General features: G+C 38.0%; 1 protein-coding gene across 1 annotated transcript; it reads right to left on the reverse strand.

Annotated features, from left to right (window-relative positions):
* Positions 1-8,939: 8,939 nt before the first annotated feature.
* Smp_130190 (putative rna binding protein) lies at positions 8,940-14,393 on the reverse strand (the record flags this gene model as incomplete). Its single annotated transcript, XM_018795726.1, has 4 exons — positions 8,940-9,483; positions 10,748-10,839; positions 12,883-13,127; positions 13,534-14,393. The coding sequence occupies 4 exons, from the start codon at positions 14,391-14,393 to the stop codon at positions 9,037-9,039; spliced, it is 1,644 nt and encodes a 547-aa protein (XP_018650009.1). The 3' UTR covers positions 8,940-9,036.
* Positions 14,394-21,557: the final 7,164 nt, after the last annotated feature.

The raw sequence follows: 21,557 nt of genomic DNA on the forward strand, positions 1-21,557 counted from the left end.
TTAGACAGATTGTTTCTTTACAAATCACATTAGCAATAACTATTTTTTTCAGTGTCCAAAATGCAGCTAAGACAGAGGTAGGCAAATGACAATCTTCGAGATTTCTTAAAAATATAAAGTGAATTGAAAATTTTAAAGTGATGTTTTAGTGAGTGTACTTTACCCAAAAGTCAATACGTTCAAAATTAAAGTTAATAGTGCTATTTTGGGAGTTTAAGAAACTCAACTACGTTTGTTTCTCAACATCAAAACATAAAAGTAGTCTTCCTGGTATTTCAGGAATATAACTACCAAATTCTAAAACGCAAGTAGGTTCTTCACAACGTTTTGAGGATTTTTAGGTATTAGGATTAAAGTTTGACTACCTGAGTGCTCCATGACTTCTTAGGATGAAGGTAGCTAAACATGATATACAGATGGGTTTATTAGACCGTCAAAGTCACAACGGCTTCGTAGAATGCTTGAAGCATGCGATGTTGACGGAGAACAAGCTTCAGAATCGAAGAGATTCTGCACGTAAACTCATCACATAAGTAGAGTAACATCGTTAACGATTGCGCGAGTAAACGTTGCATCAGACAATGACTGTTTGTCTGAGTTATGTAGGTAGGTGTAGACTACCTGGTTGGGGTTTGCGTGTTTAGTGTAACCAATGGTTAACAGACTATGGGCGACTTGGCTCTAAATCGTTTGGATTGGCGCAGGAACGTTCACACTATGTCTTCCCTTAGATCCTGAGCTTCTGAATCACTTTATAATCTTTGATTCCGCTAATCTGTATTTCTTCGATGTCTAATCGTTTATATTACTACTAGTACTGTTGCCAGCTCTACTACTCTGAAATATGCCCCAGCGGTTTCATCTCGCTACGCTAATGAGGTGTGATAATCACACTGTATCACTGAAAACTATTTGGTTAATAATATTTGCTTTCGGCTTTTATAAACGATATTTGTCAGTATTACGATTAAAATCCTGCGTATGTGGGCCACTGAACGTAGTATCTATGTCCGTAAAGTCTTTTAAAAAGGTTTACCCAGGCTAAGGGAACATCTCAATAATTTCAATCAATTCATATTGCTCGACCATCTATTGTCTGCAGTGGATAACGATCCCACACCCGACATAACCAAACCTCCCTGATCTCGGCTTCTTACTAAAACTCTAGGTATTACGTTTTGACGCTAGTCACCACTGAGGAAATAAGTATAGTGTTTTGTAGAGATTATAGAATTTTCAAGGTTTTAAATCATTAATTGATCTTGGCTAGACCACTATTAAAAACTGGGAAGCACCGGACAGCTTCATCAAAAAAACAACTGCGTACTGATTGTTAAGATATTCACAAGAATATCCCAAAAATTCTAAACAATTGTCTACACAAGGAACTCGATGTCTGTTAGCCTACCGTGGAAGAGAATGTTAGGATATTCACAAGAATATCCCAAAAATTATATTGAGCCTAACTCTATCTCGAACGTAAAGTGGTATGTTTTCAGACCTTTCACATGTTATTTCCTATTGGTCAATATTTACAGTTGTCCCAACTATAACCTTTACGTGTCGTTTTCCTATTCTTCATTATTGACAGTTGTCCCAACTATAACCTTTACGTGTTGTTTTCCTATTGGTAAATATTCACGGTCATCCTAACTGTATAAATATGCATTGTCTGTAAATTATTTTCGTTCTGCCTCTGACCCCATAAACAATTCTCATTTGACGGTTGTGTTCTGATTTATTGGAGTTTGGGGAACAGTATTGGGGTCGTACTGGGATATCTGAAGTTGGTCAATCGGTAGAAATTCGACTAGTCCTATCGTAATACGTAATATTTGGCGACGGAGATTTAGCAAACGAGTTGCTGACTAGCTACGGATCCAGCCAAATTAGAAGAATTGTTCAAACAACAGCTGAAGCTGATGGAGATGCTTACTCAGGCGCACATCTCTTCGCGAGTCTCATGTACACCGACAATCCCTCAATCAGTCGACGGTATTACCAGTGGTATTTCAGAGTTTCTTTATGATCCTGATGCCAATATTACATTTGATACCTGGTTCAGACATTATGAAGATCTTTTTAAAGTTGACCTTGCCGACAGAGACGATTCGTGGAAGGTGCGTCTTCTACTTCGAAAACTTGGTCCATCAGAGCTTGATAAGTATTGCAACTTCATTCTACTGCAGAACCCACGAAACCGTTCCTTCGATACCACTGTTCAAACCCCCAGCCAACTTTTTGGTGACCATCATTCACTCTTCAATACTCGCTATCGCTGCCTAAAACTGGTCATGAATGAGTCCGATGACTTCCTAACCCATGTTGGCATTGTCAACCGTGAGTGCGAACGGTTCAAGCTCAAATCCCTTACCGACGACCAATTCAAATCCCTCGTATTCATATGCAGTCTTCAGTCACCCGAATTCTCCGACATCAGAACTTGATTGCCTAACCGCCTTGAACAAGACCCAACACTGACACTTAATGCGATCACCGACGAGTATCAACGCATTATCAACCTGTATCGTGACACTACTTTGGTTCAATCTGGGGGCCAGGGTGGTTCCGAAGTTCACGCTGTTCAACGTCAGGACAAATCTCCGAGATCGACAACCTGTGGTCCTTCGAAAGCCAGTGCTGTTTCTTTCTCTAACCAATCCAGACCGGCTCAGAAGAAGCCCCCCTCGCCATGTTGGCACTGTGGAGCTTGGCATTATGTGACATTTTGTCCATTCAAACAGCAGGTGTGCGATCGCTGTCAAAAAGTTGGTCACAAAAGCGGATTTTGCCAATCCAATCGACCCATTGGTCGTCGAAATGCACAAACGCAGCGTCGTTTTCCTAAAAAGCAGCTTACCTCATCAAGGAGTTTAGCAGCAGTCTTCCACACCCATACCGCCACGCGACGCAAATTTCTAACCCTCTCAATCAATGGTCAGCCAGTTCGATTGCAGTTGGATACTGCATCAGATATCACTATTCTGTCGAAAGAGACTTGGCGAACCTTGGGTCAACCACCCATCAAACCATTTTCGCAGACAGCCGTCAGTGCATGTGGAGGTCATCTTCGTCTTCATGGTGAACTTAATTGCTGTATTTCGTTCAGAAGTACAACCTTCAATGGTACGTGCTACATCACCAAATCCCCTCTCAACCTTCTGGGTTTAGATTGGTTCGAAGAGCTTGGTCTTGCCAATCTTCCTATCAGCACTATCTGTAATCAAGTTCAAACTCCTGCTACTACACAACGGCATGCTGCAGACCTCCAAAAACGATTCATTGGACTCTTTCAGCCTGGTCTCGGACTTTGTTCCACAACAGAAGCTGTTTTGAAACTTCAGCCAGAAGCTACCCCAGTTTTTCGTCCGAAACGTCCAGTTCCATACTCATCTTTACCTCTGGTTGACGCTGAACTTCAACGTTTGGAAACTGAAGGTGTCCTTGTACCTGTTTCTTATTCATCATGGGCTTCACCAATTGTGGTTGTAAAATAGTCTAATGGTTCCATACACATCTGTGCAGACTTCTCCACGGGACTCAATGCGGCACTACAACAGCATCATTATCTGCTGCTGATCCCAGATGATTCATCTACTATTTTAAATGGTGGAACCTACTTTGCTAAGCTAGATCTCGCGGATGCTTACCTTCAAATTCCTGTCGCTCCTGAATCGAGAGAGTTGTTGACAATCAACACTCACCGAGGACTTTTCCAGTATACCCGGTTACCCTTTGGTATCAAGACTGCTCCAGCGATCTCCCAGCAGATCATGGATACTATTCTAGCAGATGTTCCTGGTGTTGCTACATACCTTGACGACGTCCTCATTGTCGGCTCAACAGCTGATGAACTGCATTCCAGAACATATTCAGTTCTACAACACCTCCAGGATAATGGTTTTCGACTCCGTCCAGAGAAATGTCAGTTCTTCTTACGCTCCGTTAAATACCTGGGGTTTATCTTTGATGCTTCCGGACGACATCCTGATCCTCAAAATACTCATGCAATCCAACAAATGCCTGCTCCCACTGATGTCTCATCACTGCGATCATTTTTGAGAATGGTCAGCTACTATTCAGCATTTCTTTCATCACTGCATGATGTACGATATCCATTAAATCATCTGCTAGAAAAGAATGCTACTTGGAATTGGTCCACGCAATGTGAGTCAGCTTTTTCAAAACTTAAAGCCATGTTAAGCTCCAAGCTACTGCTAACCCACTACAATCCGAAACTACCCATCGTGGTTGCTGCTGACGCTTCAACACATGGACTGGGTGCCGTGCTCCTGCATGTCTTTCCCGACGGTTCAGAGAAAGCGGTGATGCATGCTTCGAGAACGCCAACGCCCAACGTGAAGACGATTAGCAGAATGAACAGGAATGCCTTTCTTTGATCCAAAGATTGATAACCACGGCTTATGGTCTGTGAGCAAAGTGAAACGGCGCCCATAAATAAAGCCGTTGTTATCAATCTTTGGATCAAAGAAAGGCATTCCTGTTCATTCTGCTAATCGTCTTCAACGTTGGGCGTTGGCGTTCTCGAAGCATGCATCACCGCTTTCTCTGAACCGTCGGGAAAGACATGCAGGAGCACGGCACCCAGTCCATGTGTTGAAGCGTCAGCAGCAACCACGATGGGTAGTTTCGGATTGTAGTGGGTTAGCAGTAGCTTGGAGCTTAACATGGCTTTAAGTTTTGAAAAAGCTGACTCACATTGCGTGGACCAATTCCAAGTAGCATTCTTTTCTAGCAGATGATTTAATGGATATCGTACATCATGCAGTGATGAAAGAAATGCTGAATAGTAGCTGACCATTCTCAAAAATGATCGCAGTGATGAGACATCAGTGGGAGCAGGCATTTGTTGGATTGCATGAGTATTTTGAGGATCAGGATGTCGTCCGGAAGCATCAAAGATAAACCCCAGGTATTTAACAGAGCGTAAGAAGAACTGACATTTCTCTGGACGGAGTCGAAAACCATTATCCTGGAGGTGTTGTAGAACTGAATATGTTCTGGAATGCAGTTCATCAGCTGTTGAGTCGACAATGAGGACGTCGTCAAGGTATGTAGCAACACCAGGAACATCTGCTAGAATAGTATCCATGATCTGCTGGGAGATCGCTGGAGCAGTCTTGATACCAAAGGGTAACCGGGTATACTGGAAAAGTCCTCGGTGAGTGTTGATTGTCAACAACTCTCTCGATTCAGGAGCGACAGGAATTTGAAGGTAAGCATCCGCGAGATCTAGCTTAGCAAAGTAGGTTCCACCATTTAAAATAGTAGATGAATCATCTGGGATCAGCAGCAGATAATGATGCTGTTGTAGTGCCGCATTGAGTCCCGTGGAGAAGTCTGCACAGATGTGTATGGAACCATTAGACTATTTTACAACCACAATTGGTGAAGCCCATGATGAATAAGAAACAGGTACAAGGACACCTTCAGTTTCCAAACGTTGAAGTTCAGCGTCAACCAGAGGTAAAGATGAGTATGGAACTGGACGTTTCGGACGAAAAACTGGGGTAGCTTCTGGCTGAAGTTTCAAAACAGCTTCTGTTGTGGAACAAAGTCCGAGACCAGGCTGAAAGAGTCCAATGAATCGTTTTTGGAGGTCTGCAGCATGCCGTTGTGTAGTAGCAGGAGTTTGAACTTGATTACAGATAGTGCTGATAGGAAGATTGGCAAGACCAAGCTCTTCGAACCAATCTAAACCCAGAAGGTTGAGAGGGGATTTGGTGATGTAGCACGTACCATTGAAGGTTGTACTTCTGAACGAAATACAGCAATTAAGTTCACCATGAAGACGAAGATGACCTCCACATGCACTGACGGCTGTCTGCGAAAATGGTTTGATGGGTGGTTGACCCAAGGTTCGCCAAGTCTCTTTCGACAGAATAGTGATATCTGATGCAGTATCCAACTGCAATCGAACTGGCTGACCATTGATTGAGAGGGTTAGAAATTTGCGTCGCGTGGCGGTATGGGTGTGGAAGACTGCTGCTAAACTCCTTGATGAGGTAAGCTGCTTTTTAGGAAAACGACGCTGCGTTTGTGCATTTCGACGACCAATGGGTCGATTGGATTGGCAAAATCCGCTTTTGTGACCAACTTTTTGACAGCGATCGCACACCTGCTGTTTGAATGGACAAAATGTCACATAATGCCAAGCTCCACAGTGCCAACATGGCGAGGGGGGCTTCTTCTGAGCCGGTCTGGATTGGTTAGAGAAAGAAACAGCACTGGCTTTCGAAGGACCACAGGTTGTCGATCTCGGAGATTTGTCCTGACGTTGAACAGCGTGAACTTCGGAACCACCCTGGCCCCCAGATTGAACCAAAGTAGTGTCACGATACAGGTTGATAATGCGTTGATACTCGTCGGTGATCGCATTAAGTGTCAGTGTTGGGTCTTGTTCAAGGCGGTTAGGCAATCAAGTTCTGATGTCGGAGAATTCGGGTGACTGAAGACTGCATATGAATACGAGGGATTTGAATTGGTCGTCGGTAAGGGATTTGAGCTTGAACCGTTCGCACTCACGGTTGACAATGCCAACATGGGTTAGGAAGTCATCGGACTCATTCATGACCAGTTTTAGGCAGCGATAGCGAGTATTGAAGAGTGAATGATGGTCACCAAAAAGTTGGCTGGGGGTTTGAACAGTGGTATCGAAGGAACGGTTTCGTGGGTTCTGCAGTAGAATGAAGTTGCAATACTTATCAAGCTCTGATGGACCAAGTTTTCGAAGTAGAAGACGCACCTTCCACGAATCGTCTCTGTCGGCAAGGTCAACTTTAAAAAGATCTTCATAATGTCTGAACCAGGTATCAAATGTAATATTGGCATCAGGATCATAAAGAAACTCTGAAATACCACTGGTAATACCGTCGACTGATTGAGGGATTGTCGGTGTACATGAGACTCGCGAAGAGATGTGCGCCTGAGTAAGCATCTCCATCAGCTTCAGCTGTTGTTTGAACAATTCTTCTAATTTGGCTGGATCCGTAGCTAGTCAGCAACTCGTTTGCTAAATCTCCGTCGCCAAATATTACGTATTACGATAGGACTAGTCGAATTTCTACCGATTGACCAACTTCAGATATCCCAGTACGACCCCAATACTGTTCCCCAAACTCCAATAAATCAGAACACAACCGTCAAATGAGAATTGTTTATGGGGTCAGAGGCAGAACGAAAATAATTTACAGACAATGCATATTTATACAGTTAGGATGACCGTGAATATTTACCAATAGGAAAACAACACGTAAAGGTTATAGTTGGGACAACTGTCAATAATGAAGAATAGGAAAACGACACGTAAAGGTTATAGTTGGGACAACTGTAAATATTGACCAATAGGAAATAACATGTGAAAGGTCTGAAAACATACCACTTTACGTTCGAGATAGAGTTAGGCTCAATATAATTTTTGGGATATTCTTGTGAATATCCTAACATTCTCTTCCACGGTAGGCTAACAGACATCGAGTTCCTTGTGTAGACAATTGTTTAGAATAACTTGTAAGTTGTTGATGGTTGTTCTCCGAGTTTCGGCTCCGCACAACAGAACTGTCATGACGTTTGCATTAAATATTCTGATTTTGATGTTGGTTGACAGTTGTTTTTGGTTCCATATGTTCCTCAATTGTAAAATGCTTCATAATACCATGCTAATAACTTCTCCAAACACATTTAACCGGTTACCAGCTAGTATACCATACTATCAGGTATATATCTCCCCATAAACAAAAGATAGTGTTGGATACCAAGACCTAGTATAAGAGTAATATCATGTGAAGTTACTGTTAACATTCACTTCGTTACGTGACCTCCATCAAAATCGCACTTCGTACCAATAAAATAACAATATATTTGTAGTCTCTTGACGTAGTGTGAGCCATTTCTTCAAAGTACATAAATACGTCAGAAATCCAAATTTCCATCAGTTACGATATTACAAATATAATATTTCGTTACTAACTTTACACCCAATGCTCAAATCACTTGAAATTTTTGAAGTTAAACCTTGGTATCGACACATATAATACTTAATGCTGTAAAATGGTTAGATTAGAAAGTCGAACTTTTAAATCACGGAGTTTTGCTAGATTGATTTATTTGTGCATATTACGATGACTTTTTATTCCTTCTTTATATGCACGATAAGACATTAAAGTCATATCTGGGAGAGTAGTAATGACAGCAAAAAATTGCCACCACTAAACATATTAGCCCAAGCAATATTCAAATATAGGTCGTTTATCCTGCTTTAACGATTCGACATTTTCATGGAATATATTCGAGATCTCAGATGGTTTCCAATAACAAAATTTATGTTTTCGATTTTACTTGAACATGGATATTTAAAATAAATGTATTAAACTAATCATAAGAGTAATTCTGAAGATTAAGTAGAAATTTTGATCGGAATTCAACAGTGCACCATTTACAGCGTCGATTAATTCATTGTTGATTTATGGCAAACTTCGAGGCGTGAGATCAATCAAATTTAAAATATCGAAGAATATTCAATAATAAAATCAGATTGTGATTATGTTGCCGTAATTTTGGATACAAATTTCTCTATGGGCTAAGATTGACTAAAGAGCCATTGATAACAGGTTGGGGCAATAAATATCAATCTTGTCTAAAAGTGAAACTATTCACGAATACGACTCCACATGAAATTCAAAACAAGTTCTCCCTTTCTTGTAGCAAGGTAGGAACGATCCTAGATACTTGGTCTGTATTAGAAATTGACATTGTTAGCCACAGTCACTCTACATCGCTAACTGATTGATTTCGGAAGTGCGAACAATATATATATTGAATGGTGAATTCTAAATCTACATATACTAGCAAATACAAAGTTTAATTACAACCAGTTATTTATTTGACGCAATATGCATCATTACATTATGTACATGATATAATTTGTGATTTAAATTATATTTGAAATATACATATACACATTTACATTAATAATTTCGTAGTTTCCAACCAGTTTATTTTTCGTATATCTTTATATTATTCAATTTTTTTCTTTTTGTTTTTTTTCTTAGAAAGCACTTTATTATTTTTTGACATCTTTTTACTATTGCTATCATCAGTGTTGCTATGAGTTAACTTGACTGGGTGTTTTTCCTTCATCTTTTCCTTCTTCATTGCTTTTTTTTCTCGTTTGTCCTTTTTCTTCGGATCAGTATTGAATATTTTATTATTTCTATCATGACGATGATGATGAAATTTAGTCTGTTGATAGCCTTCTTTATTTTTAATTTTCTTCACTTTATACTCCATAATTCTTATTTGTCTCTCACGTATACTCAGTGTATTCGATGAACGTATAGCTAATGGTATAATCGATGGATCGTTGTATGCTACATAACCGAATCCACGTACAGCACCAGTTTGAGAATCACGTATTAGACGAACACTTTTAATTGAGCCTAATGTAGACAAAGTACTGTAAATCTATGAAATAAAAATGTAGAACACATCAAAGGGAGAAAGATGATAGTTTATATGGATTTACATGTTAAAGTAGAAATGTTTCTACAAAATCAGCTCTAATATTGGCTATTTCATGTTACCTGATTGAGTTGTGGTCATGTACATTGGGTTTCGCACAATACTCTTCTTAAAAATCTACTCATTTTAAGATTTGAGATCTGCTTACTTTAATCAATACTATATGTTTAGTTATAGTATATAATTCTCAATACAAAATGTGCATTATCTTAAAAATTCCTATCTTATTCTCATTTAAAATATGAACATATACAATGATTAGCTGCATTGTATTTACATCGATATGATTGTTTGACATATTTCTAGCATATTATATGATGTATGAATTCTAGGGCGAAGGTCTCTGAGTTTCCAAATGATGAACAAGGAAAAAAATATACCAACCAGAATGGTGCTTATGATGGAAGCTTTCAGTATTAAGCATTGGTAAAGATTGAGGGTTTTTTATTAAAGCACTGAACTACATTATAGGGTTATTAAACATACTTGTTACTTCAAGTAAATTTGAAACAGAGACATTTACTACGATATTTGCAGTTGGAAAAAAGGTCGTCCGGATTTTTGAACGGGTAGAAAACAAATAGTATTGTAGTGAATGAGAACACAGGTGAGGACAACCAACTATTTTTCTTGATAAAATCGAAAAACCATACTCTGATACCTCATTTGCGAAATGTTCATTAATTGTCTCAGGCTTCAGAGTTCCTGGATTTCCACACTATTGCTTTCTGTTTCTGTTCTTCCCTACTCAGTTTTCTCAATCTTCTGCTGCCAGATATTTTATTCCTGACTCACGATATATACTACTTATGTCGATATAAGTAGCCCACACCACAATATTATGTCTTTCAAGGCTTTTAGTTAGTGAATGATCACAATTAACCAACCTCATCAATTTTTAAATCATTCCGCTTAGTTTTTCACCAAATCTTTGGTCGGTTATTCCACGATAGAAATTATTTTACACATCAAGTTAGAAAACTTAACAAACTAGAATAATGATGCTTTACGATTAGTCGAATTGCGATTGGACCGTTTAAACACATGAGGATACTCAATCATGAGTGTAAAAACTCCATTTTTCAATTCATTTTAGACAAATGTGACAAGTCGCAGAAAACAAATCAGAAGTCTCAAGAAAATAAACAAAAATCAAACAAATTTACTACATAAATAATTCATACATTAAAGAGAACCGTAAACTAACCTCTTCTTCAGTACAATCGAATGGCAGATTGCCCACAAAAACACAATTATCTAGTTTACAATGTGTTTTATCATTATCAGTTGCTTTGTCAACTCGAATATGATATACGTCATTAGTATTATTATTACTACTACTATTATTAATAGATTCAGTTTTATCATCAATTACATTTATTGATTCTTCCGGATTCACAATAAAACCATTCGAATTTAAACAGCATCCATTTAACGAAAGTACAATTGGGATACCGATCTTTGTTGTTAGAACAACATAACCCATACGAAATTTGGAAACACCTGATTTTTATCAATATACGTGAGAAAAAAATTACTTTGATTATTAAGATCACTAAGATAATATAATTTTCTTAAATGAACAATAACAAGTATACACTTCATTTAACTCACTATATGATTGTTTTATTTATTTATTTATTTAAACACATAAATATTGGTATAAGGAAGAACCAGATATATATGCGCCGCACAAATCTCATTCGATTTGTGTGAGGGCTGTGATACTGCCCAGGTGCCCAGACTGAAGCAGGTGGTTTTCTTAGGGGGCCACACCCGGAGCCTTTGACCTAAAGGTCTGATCCACAGGGCAGTGGAGCATCGTGAGGAGATGCAGTCTTATGGTAGCCTGTGACCAACGATTGATTCATACGCCATTTGTTCCCTTAGGATACTGGAGCCCATGTGCACCATTGGTTTGGAATGAGGGTTTTCCAACTCCCCTAGGTGAACTTGCCGTGTATTTACCCTTGGAATAAAGAAATTTTTAAAGTCTAAGAGTTATCCAATATACTGAATTTAGTGTTTTTTCTTGATATCGTTTATATCAGCTCTCTAAAGTATTTTATTATCCCGCATACTAGTTGTTAATTACAAGCGACTCACGTTAAATATATAGCATTCAAGATTATTTCCAGATTATCATCAGTGATTTTTGGGATAATCTAATTATTTGTGATTGATAAATCGGTCAAAGTTTTCAATTGTTATTTTAAAAGTTATAACCTCTTTGACTCAAGTGATTCAAAATCCTAGAGAAACTGAATATTTTTTAAACTGTGACAAGAGAGAACGTTATTAGATAATAAACTTAACATCGTTGTTTAGAGGATAAATATCTCTTCACAACTGATTGATCACTGGGTAGTGATTAATGTTACGTATGTCAGGTCCTCCTTAGTGCAGATCGAATTCTATCGATCAACTTGAAATGTACTCACAAGTCTAAGTGACTCGATATTGCGTGATGAGATAGTGATCCAGGGATTTCTGTAGATTACCTCCAACCGCAGTCTTATCACAAAATCTCTTTTCTAGAGTATGAATTGTACTCGTCTAATTGGGAATTTAATCAAAGTATTTTTAATTACTAAAATTTATGGAGTTTAACTGCTGAGATCTGAAACAATGATTCACATGGCGGAGTTGTTTTTATCAGAACGGTTACTCAGAGTCTGCAATTTTATGTTGTCATATATAAAGGAGCTTTTACAGCTATTAAAACAACAAAGAGCATGTTGCTTATTTTAATGACAATTAGTAAATATTAACTGGTTTACACAGTTAGGGAGGATAAGAAACGAATTTATCTAATTCGCATTGTTGCTGTAAACATTTATGCTCGTCTAGTATGATTTAAAAAGTTTTAGTTAGTTTTTGCAGCTGATATATATATATATATATATCCCACTTACTCTTTGAAAATCCTGATGGTAATATCAGAATACTGTGTGAACAGAGGTACATAAGAGTCGAGAACACGTTGTTAGACCACCTCCAAGTAACTAGACGGCTTTATTGGAATAGTTGGACCTTGATGACCGAACATTCCGTCTAATCTTATCCCAGCTAAATCAACACAACAGACAAACTCAACTACTAGAATATTGTACGGCCCATGACCAGGTCTGTAAACATTATGACAAGTCCGAAAATTAACTAAATGTAGTGGGACTCATATGCCAAGTAGTTTGTTTTACGTAGTCAGATTTGAGCTAAATGAAGTCTAGTAATACTACTTGGCTACCTTTAAATTGATTTTTGAAAGTTGATACCTTTAACTGCTTGGCCACCATAAAAAAATTCATAAACCTAGAAAAATTATGTGTTAGGAACATATACCTGAAAATTCACCCGTGATAGCAGCACGTTTTCGTGCTAATCTACTAGTACCGCCAGTAACTGGAATTACACCACGAAATCTGACAGATTCTACACAGCAATCTGAAGATGAAATTTTATTATTTTTGAGCACATTATTAAATAGAGCTTCTATTCTTTTTTTGGTAATATTTAATGGTAAATTGCCAACGAATATAGTTCTTGATAAACGTTCATTAGACAGTCGTCTATGTTGACGTTGGAGACTTTAGAAAGACAAAAAGAAAAATAAATAAATTTTTTAAAAAAGCAGTGTGTTCTTTCCTAGTGTTTCATTTAAAATCACTCAAACTATGATTACAATTGACATAAATGCACTTCAAACCGTGAGGGATAAAACCTTTTGCTCTGCACCATGACTGAAAAAACCTATGCTCCATGTCCTTGGTTTTTTAATTTGGACATTAGCTCTTATGTTAAATCCATTGGCTATTCATGGCGTTTACTAAGCGAGAGTTTCACTCTGTACATAAAACACAGAGGTATATATGTATTTTCGAAAAGTTTCAGCACACAAATCTAACTGGAATTCTTAATAATCTTATTAAAAGCAACTGAATTATTGGTAAAATATTTCAAACAATAGACATGTAACATTGCAGAATAACTAACCTTCGACTTTGTGAGTTGTCTACTTCAATAGAACTTTCATCACTCGTGAAATATTCTTCGTCATTAGAAAGTTGAAATTCGTGATACCACTTTCCGTTTTCAATCTTGCGCGGAGCATTCTGTTTGCACTTTTTGGATTTCGATGAGTTACACGATACTTTTATATCATCTGGTAACTTACTTTCATTAGATGTATTAGATACTGTTTGGTCAGAAGAAATACCTTGACTTTGAATTCCTAACGAGGAAACGTTCTCTTTTATTTTCCTTCCTTTTGACTTATTTACAGATTTATTTTTTCTGACTTTGACTTCCTTAGATCTCTCTGGTGCTTTCTGGTCATCAGAGGTGCTCTTAGGATGAACATCCAACACAGAACAAAGGTTCTGTATTTTATCTTCCAAAGAAGTTTCTTTGTTATTTGTTTTGAGCCGAAGCGTTTCAACTCCATGACAAGCAATTTTGTTATTTAAATCACATTCGTTCCGACCATTAGACGTAGAATTATGTTTCTTTTTTTTAAACGGTGATTCTGATGCACTTTCCTTTCTCATTTCAGACTTGAGCACAGTACTATCAAGAATAGTATTATCACTCCGAGCATCAGAGGGACTGTGCTTCCGTTTAAGCTTTTTATCTTTTTTAGACCCTTTTACAATAACTGCTTCATTTTTTTGTTCGATTTTATTAGATGACAGAGATGCGTTGTGGTCATTGTGATTGATAGGTTTGACTTTATTATGGTGCTTATGTGCACCTATTTTCAGTGTTTTAGGTGATTTTCCTGTTTCAAATGTGAAGTCATTAGGATTATCTTTAAGACTTGTGTCTTCAATTTTTTTGGCTTTTTGTTTACCCATCTTTAGAGTTGTTTGCAGGATCGTCGTAATAGCTTTGACTGTCTAAAACCACAAGTGGAAAATAAATGACTCACTTATTTTGATCAGAGCTGTAAAAAACGAATCACTGACCAGTTACATTGCTAGTACCGAATACTAAGTAAATAGGGACGGAAAACTTACTAACTTGCTTTGAATAAAAGTTTAAATTAAAACCAAAAATCAAATATATTAGAAAACACCAGCGCTAAGAACCTACTTATGAACTCCTAAAGCAGGTGAATGGAAAAGTTAGTGTGACTTTTCGAAGGAATTTCTGGTAGTAACGTAGGTAAGGAATTGGTGTGAATGACCTCACTTTGAAGCTGCCATAAATATGCAGCAGAACGACATCCATCTTTCTAATAATAGTTGCTTGATAGTAACAGTTAGGATGACTAGATTCTTGGACTAGTGTATTTTTATCGGTGATTAACTGCTCCTGACTATTACGAACAGATTTTTTGCTGACAATTACACTAAATCAACTTACATGAACCCAGTTTTGGGTTAAAAAACATTTGTATATTTGTGCAGCTTTGGAATGGCAATCAGAGTGTACTTAATACAGAAAGTTATCAATGGAAACTTAATTTAAGCTGGTATTAAGAAACTAAGCATCCTCAGATATTTTGTGCTAACCATATTCCCATAGAAGTAAAGTGACACTTGAATTATTGGATTGAGATATTATGCCAACATCTACTGATAAGAGGGACACTAAGCTAAAAATCCACTACATGAACTTTTGTAACCATCCAACAAAGATATATGGATAAAATTAGAATCTAAAACGGAGTTATCATTTTTAGTGAATACTAATTGGTAGTTGTAACTATTGGAGTAGCCTGTTTAGTATGTTTAAACACGACTTTGTACCTCGGGACTATTTATATTATTGGGAATGAGTGTGATCTCATTTGCCAAGCCACTAGTAACATTCACAAAGGCTCCCAGGCAAACGGTCCTCTTGACTATTTTTACTGGTCAACCATAGCAAGAGTCCAGAGTTCAGTGTATAATGAACTCGGAGAACCATGTACCTATTTATATTCGATAATTTTAATGTTTGATTATAATTCCTTGAAAAAGCTTGGACCAGATTGCCAGGCGAAACGTTGGATTTACTACAAATTCATTCGCTGAGATTTTACAAATATATTATTCCTATTTAATGTCTTACATCAACTCGGCGCTCAAATACTGTGAAACTATTCGTTCTAATTTAGACGAGAGTTCTTATAGAGTCCAGACAAGTTCCCACTATTCTTTATAAGTACTTTGAATGGACGTTGATTACCAGTTAATGGTGATTTGGGTAAGCCTACATACCACCGAATAGTAGAACTTGTAGTGGATTATCTTTGACACAATTCTTAAGGCTTTATATATCAATTTTCCCGATAACCGTTCTTGAATAAATCGCGACGGTGTACAAGTTACAATAGACAATACGAAGCGTCAACTACAATTTGTCATTGAACAGAGAATATCACCAAGCCACAAGCACACAAAGCGGTTCTGAGCAGAAATGCTAGCGCTAGCGAGCAAGTAAATACAAAAGTGAATTAGGAGTCGAATGAATTAATAAGGTTCAGGTGCATATATATAGGAAGACGAATGATTCATCGAGAGATTTAAGCAACTGATATTTTAGCTAGCAAGAGCGATGTGAGTAGGCTGTAACATGTGGTTAAGCATACAGATATAGTAATAAAACAAACATATACAAATTGTAACTGTTTGGATGACACTGTTCGTTAAAAAAGTTAGTTTGAAGGGCTTGACGAAATTAGATGTAAACATACGCAAGTGTAGATTTTCTGTCTGGGTGATGCATCTAGCACAACGCAATCAATGCGGAGTACTGTTTCTAGGTCCTATTTAGGAAGCTAATAAGTTACACATTGCTTTAAAACGAAATATATGAAGTAAATAAGTGCAAAGGCAAACACTTTTGTTCTACCACTTTATGGGATGAAATCGAAGAACGAACACCATGAACAGCAGTGTCTCAGATTTTTTAAAAAGCAAAGTATTTTGAGAGTCTACATCCGAAGAGAAGAGATTGCTTTGTCATACAAAGATTCGTTTCTGATTTTATAGACGAGCCTTGGATCGCTTGGCTCGAGTTATGAGGGATTAGAGAACTTGTTTTTAACGAGTTACCAGTAAAGTATATAACAGGAAATTAGATTTAACTAGTCGGACTTTATTTAGACAACCCATATATTTCACAAATTTTGATAGTACTTATATCAAAAAGGTTTTGAAAATTGTAAGCACCATAAAATACTAAAAAAGGGCACTAGATGACGAACCGGATCTTTACATCCCAGTTCATTAACCCACTGTAAAGTCGACTTCTGATCTCCAGGCCTTTACAACTAGTTTAGCCAGAGAAACTTTAACGATACTTTTGTTGTGGCAAAAACTTCTTATTCTATTACGTGTAGGTCTTTTATAGTGACCATGGGCTTCCCGAAATGTATATATAAATACGGTTACGTATAAATTCATTTACGCGGTAATCACAATGAAGGGCGAGACTAAAGAACATGGACGAGCCAATCAGAAGCTTTCGCGGGTTTTCAAAGTAACGGCGGTAATTTCGCAACATGATGCTTACATACGATCGCTTTACAGCGGATTTTAGAGAAGACGTGATAATTGAGCGACTACAAGAAAAGGGATTATTAAGAAGCTCCTATACTTGTGACTGCGGTAGTCAAATGACCATTGTACGGTGTGCAGACTATCGCGATGATATTATCTTTCGATGTCCTTCATGTTGGAAGAAGAAATCAGCTCGAACAGGGACTTTTTTCGCTCGGTCAAAATTAAGGTTGGGACAAATTATGCTCCTTGTTGAGAATTGGATAATAAAAGCACCGGTAACACTAGCTGCCACCTTTGCCGATGTAAGCGAAGTTTCGGCAGTTCAATGGTATGAGTTTTGCCGAGATATTTGTGCAACAAAACTGACGAGCGTACAGCAATTGTATGGAGGAGTGGGGAACATTGTTGAAATAGACAAAACGGTTGTAAGGAAACGCAAATACAACCGTGGCCGTTGTATTAAAGAAGATTGGGTAAGTACCTCTTCCATAAATATACCTCACAGGTCCTTGGAATATATGATAGATCATTACAAAAGGGACATTTCCAAAGAGTCAGGAACCGGTAGGCACCAACAATCATACCGATTATACAGCAATATGTGCTGCCGGGCACTACTGTTTATACAGATGATTGGAGAGCGTACAGGTGTCTAGGTAGACTGGGATATGTGCATGAAGTCGTTATACACAAGCGCCATTTCGTTGACCCTACTACTGGGGTGCACACTTACAATATAGAAGCTATGTGGTCAAGACTAAAAGAGTTTTTGAGACCCTATCATGGCTCCAGAGGCAGACTACTATGGAGCAATTTGGATGAATTCATGTACCGCATGCAATATGATTTTAGAACTTCCGAACCTATATCCAACCTTGATAGGTTTTTAACTCATGTAAAAGAACATATCCACTATAATTCTTTGGTTTTGTATAATAAATTTTTACTGTACACTAACTGTCTTCTGATTGGCTAATATTTCTCAAGGTCATTTAGGATTCGTTCAAAGGTCGTCCATGTTCTTTGGTCTCGCCCAATGAAGTAGCATAAAGAAACCTCACCCTATAAAGTATACAAAAGAATTAACCCCCGTCCCACTTAAGCCTCGGAAACTGCCTGTGTCCGTGACACTCGTGTGGAGTTGACTGAGCATTTGAAGGTCAAAGGGCTGTGTGACCAATGTTGCGTTGGTAATGACAACATATAAACTTCAGTGCTGTAAACCCACTACAAAGTATCCGTTATCTTATTGTTTTAATCTCAAGTTTGTGTTACTGCTAATTGTTGTCAAGTATTTTCGTTTTCGAACTCAAATGCATCTTAAGTGTTTGCAAAGTCATCTGCTCACTTTTTCTCCTGTCCAACTTCTAAACTTTGCTAGAGAGTATCAAATCTGCGAAATACTAGTTCGTGTATTATGTCTGACACTACTTATTATACTTTTCCTTGAGGTTTGAGCAACAGTAGTAGTGAAATTTCTTGAAAACCGAGATGAAGCAGTAAAGTGGCTGATAATGAGAAATCTGAGGAAGGACTAACACGTCCACTAATCTTCTCCAGTACTAACAGGACTTTCTAATATACTGTTCTACGTAGATGTTGTAGCTGCAAATAAATCCCCAAAATCAATAGCTCTGTAAGTGTTCGATATTGGATGCTGACCACATTAGCTTTAGTGGACTTATTTAGCTCTACCGGCCAAAGTGAAGTGGTTAAAACTCATTCAGTGATACGTTGTTATAATAAAAATATTATAACTAGAAGGTAATTATGTACTTTATTATTTCACCTAGACATTGCGTTTCCAATTTACCTCTACTGAGTGGTGAAGGGTTTCTGTTTAAAAAAGACATGGCGCGAGCCTCATGTGCTTACTGTGTTGTGTAATAAACTGTACGACTGTAGTGGCATTGGGCTGTAACCACACATTCCTCAAAGCTGTACACAAGACAACCGGGGAAACAGATATTCAGCATTTAGCGCGAAGAAAATCCCAACGATGAAGAAGGCGGAAAGAATGAATTCAATTAACTGAAGTACATGGAATGGCATAGCTCGGCCTTGCAGGCGTGGTTACTCTTGTGTGTTGTCTTATCTCTTTTATCCATATCAAATATATTGTTCTATTTCCAGTCTGAATGTGTTCTCCACCATATATTGGGCATTGTTACTATACGATGCGCCATTGTAGACAATGATGTGACTTCCACGTAGGATCTTATGGATTAAACAGTTACATCATGACATATCTACAATTTTAGGATTATGTTTATTTTAAGAGCAGTACTAATAACGAATTAGGCCATAATTTCACACGACCACAATCTTAGATTGTCCTGATTTCATCACTCAACGAGAAGTGAATAAAAGTTTGCCAACTGTTGGGTTCTTGCTCAGCATGAAAATTGTTTATATGCCCAATAACAGACCAGCCTCCTCACAATTTACCGTGAGCTATTTCTTCTGATATAGGAATAAAAATTTTTACTTTATATTCTTAACGCTGTATTTGTTTTTCCTGTTTTTAGTTGGTTAAGATATTTGCTATCAATTGATCGAATGGAATTCATCACTATACCTCCTTTAAGAGAAAACCTGAAGTATTCTTGAGAACTAAGGATAAAATCTTACTATGAGTTACCAATTTCTTTTTCCTCTTCTGTCGGACAATATACCTAGGTTCCTGACTGGAGGTATTGGTGATCCACTGCTACTAAACACGGAAGCCCATTAAGCGAAAGCTTCTATTCTGTCCACAACCACTTAAATCTTTTGAACTTCCTTGACTAGCGTAGCAGCAGCCTCTGCATCAGTAGACCTCAACATACACAGAGGAAAAAGCAACATCCTCAAATACAACAAAGAGAACACCACCCAAATCACAATTGATGGGGGAACTCTGGAAGGTGTGAAATCTTTCACGTATCTGGGAAGCATCATCGATGAACAAGGAAGAACGGATGCAGACGTAAAGGTGAGGATTGGCAAAGCCAGGACAGCATTCCTACAATTGAAGAACATATGGAACCCAAAACAACTGTCAACCAACATCAAAATCAGAATCTTCAATGCGAACGTCAAGACAGTTCTGTTGTGTGAAGCCGAAACTGGGAGAACTACCACAGCCATCATCAACAACTTACAAGTAATTCTAATTGTCTACACAAGGAACTCGATGTCTGTTGGCCTACCGTGGAAGAGAACAAACCAGTTGAAGAGGGATTTAGAAAAGACGCAGGAGGTGGATAGAACATACATTGCAGAAATCACCAAACAGCATTACGAGGCAAGGGTAACTTGGAATCCTGACAGGAAACGGAGAGGTGGATGACCAAAGAACTCATTGTGTCAAGAATTAGAGGGAGATATCGAAACAATGGACAGTAGGTACGGTCTTGGTTACGAAATACTGACACCCAGAAATGATTGTGATGATTCTGAGTTGTGACCCACTCAACTGGAGGGCTATCTCCGCGACGCGCAATACGAAATCTGAGAGATTTCGATGCCGGGACCTTCTAACCGAGTGCTCTCATGTGGTTGGATAGGGAAGTCTGAGGACTGATCTAGAGTTCCTCTTCTCACAACCGTAATCCTTCATAAGATATGAGGTAATGAACAGTCAAACAATTCAAAAACTTATTGAAGGGGGGAGAGAAGTTGATAGGCCAGCATTACAGTTCTTACATCATCCTCAAGTCCTGGCCAGCGACAACACAGTCAGTCAAGAAATCCAGGCTCTCGTTATTAACTCTAAACACTTTAAATTTGCAGGACCTAAACACGTCATTATGTCATACAGTACATGATGCAAATAAAATTATGAAGAGAACTGTGAATTATGAACGAACTGCTAGGGACGAACTACATGCAAAGTGACTAGCCATCAAGAAACCTAGTCATAATAGGCATAAAGGTCTGGCAGATACCGTTCCCAAAATTCAAGCAAATCGTTGAAAACGGGGCGGCTCATCACAGTTAAAAGGTTTATAATCTTTGAGGACGATCTACTCAGCCTTATCGATGCAATTAGAAGTCTGGTTTCTAATCAACTGTACGCAGTCCACCGTGAGACTGACTTAAACAGGCACCCAGTAGTTGGAGTGTCCATTAATCTATCCTCAGATGTCCTCGTCAACATAATTTAATAAATAAATATCAGCTATCTATTAGGGTTGATAAGGTTAATAGCGATGTAATGCATCATGATCATAACCTCTGATCATCTTACAGAATATATTTAAAGCTTCTAGACTAGGCGAGTAAAATGCTTAATGAATATGAATACTTATCCGGGTGTTCTTCTTTAAAAACGCACCAGTAGAAGGATATCCTTCTCAAGATAAGAGTAAATAATTTCCGATCTTAAGTAACTCTCACTAACTGGAGTATTCTGACAGTGAGCGGCAGTCCTATTATTAAACAATGTGATACCCAAGTAATTTTCTTGGACAGCGAGCCTGATACTGGAATTATCTAAAAACTAAGAACTGGATACAGCACCACTGTTCACTGTCAGAATTCTGC

Source organism: Schistosoma mansoni, chromosome 2 (assembly GCF_000237925.1).
Source record: "Schistosoma mansoni strain Puerto Rico chromosome 2, complete genome".
Taxonomy (NCBI): Eukaryota; Metazoa; Platyhelminthes; class Trematoda; order Strigeidida; family Schistosomatidae; genus Schistosoma; species Schistosoma mansoni.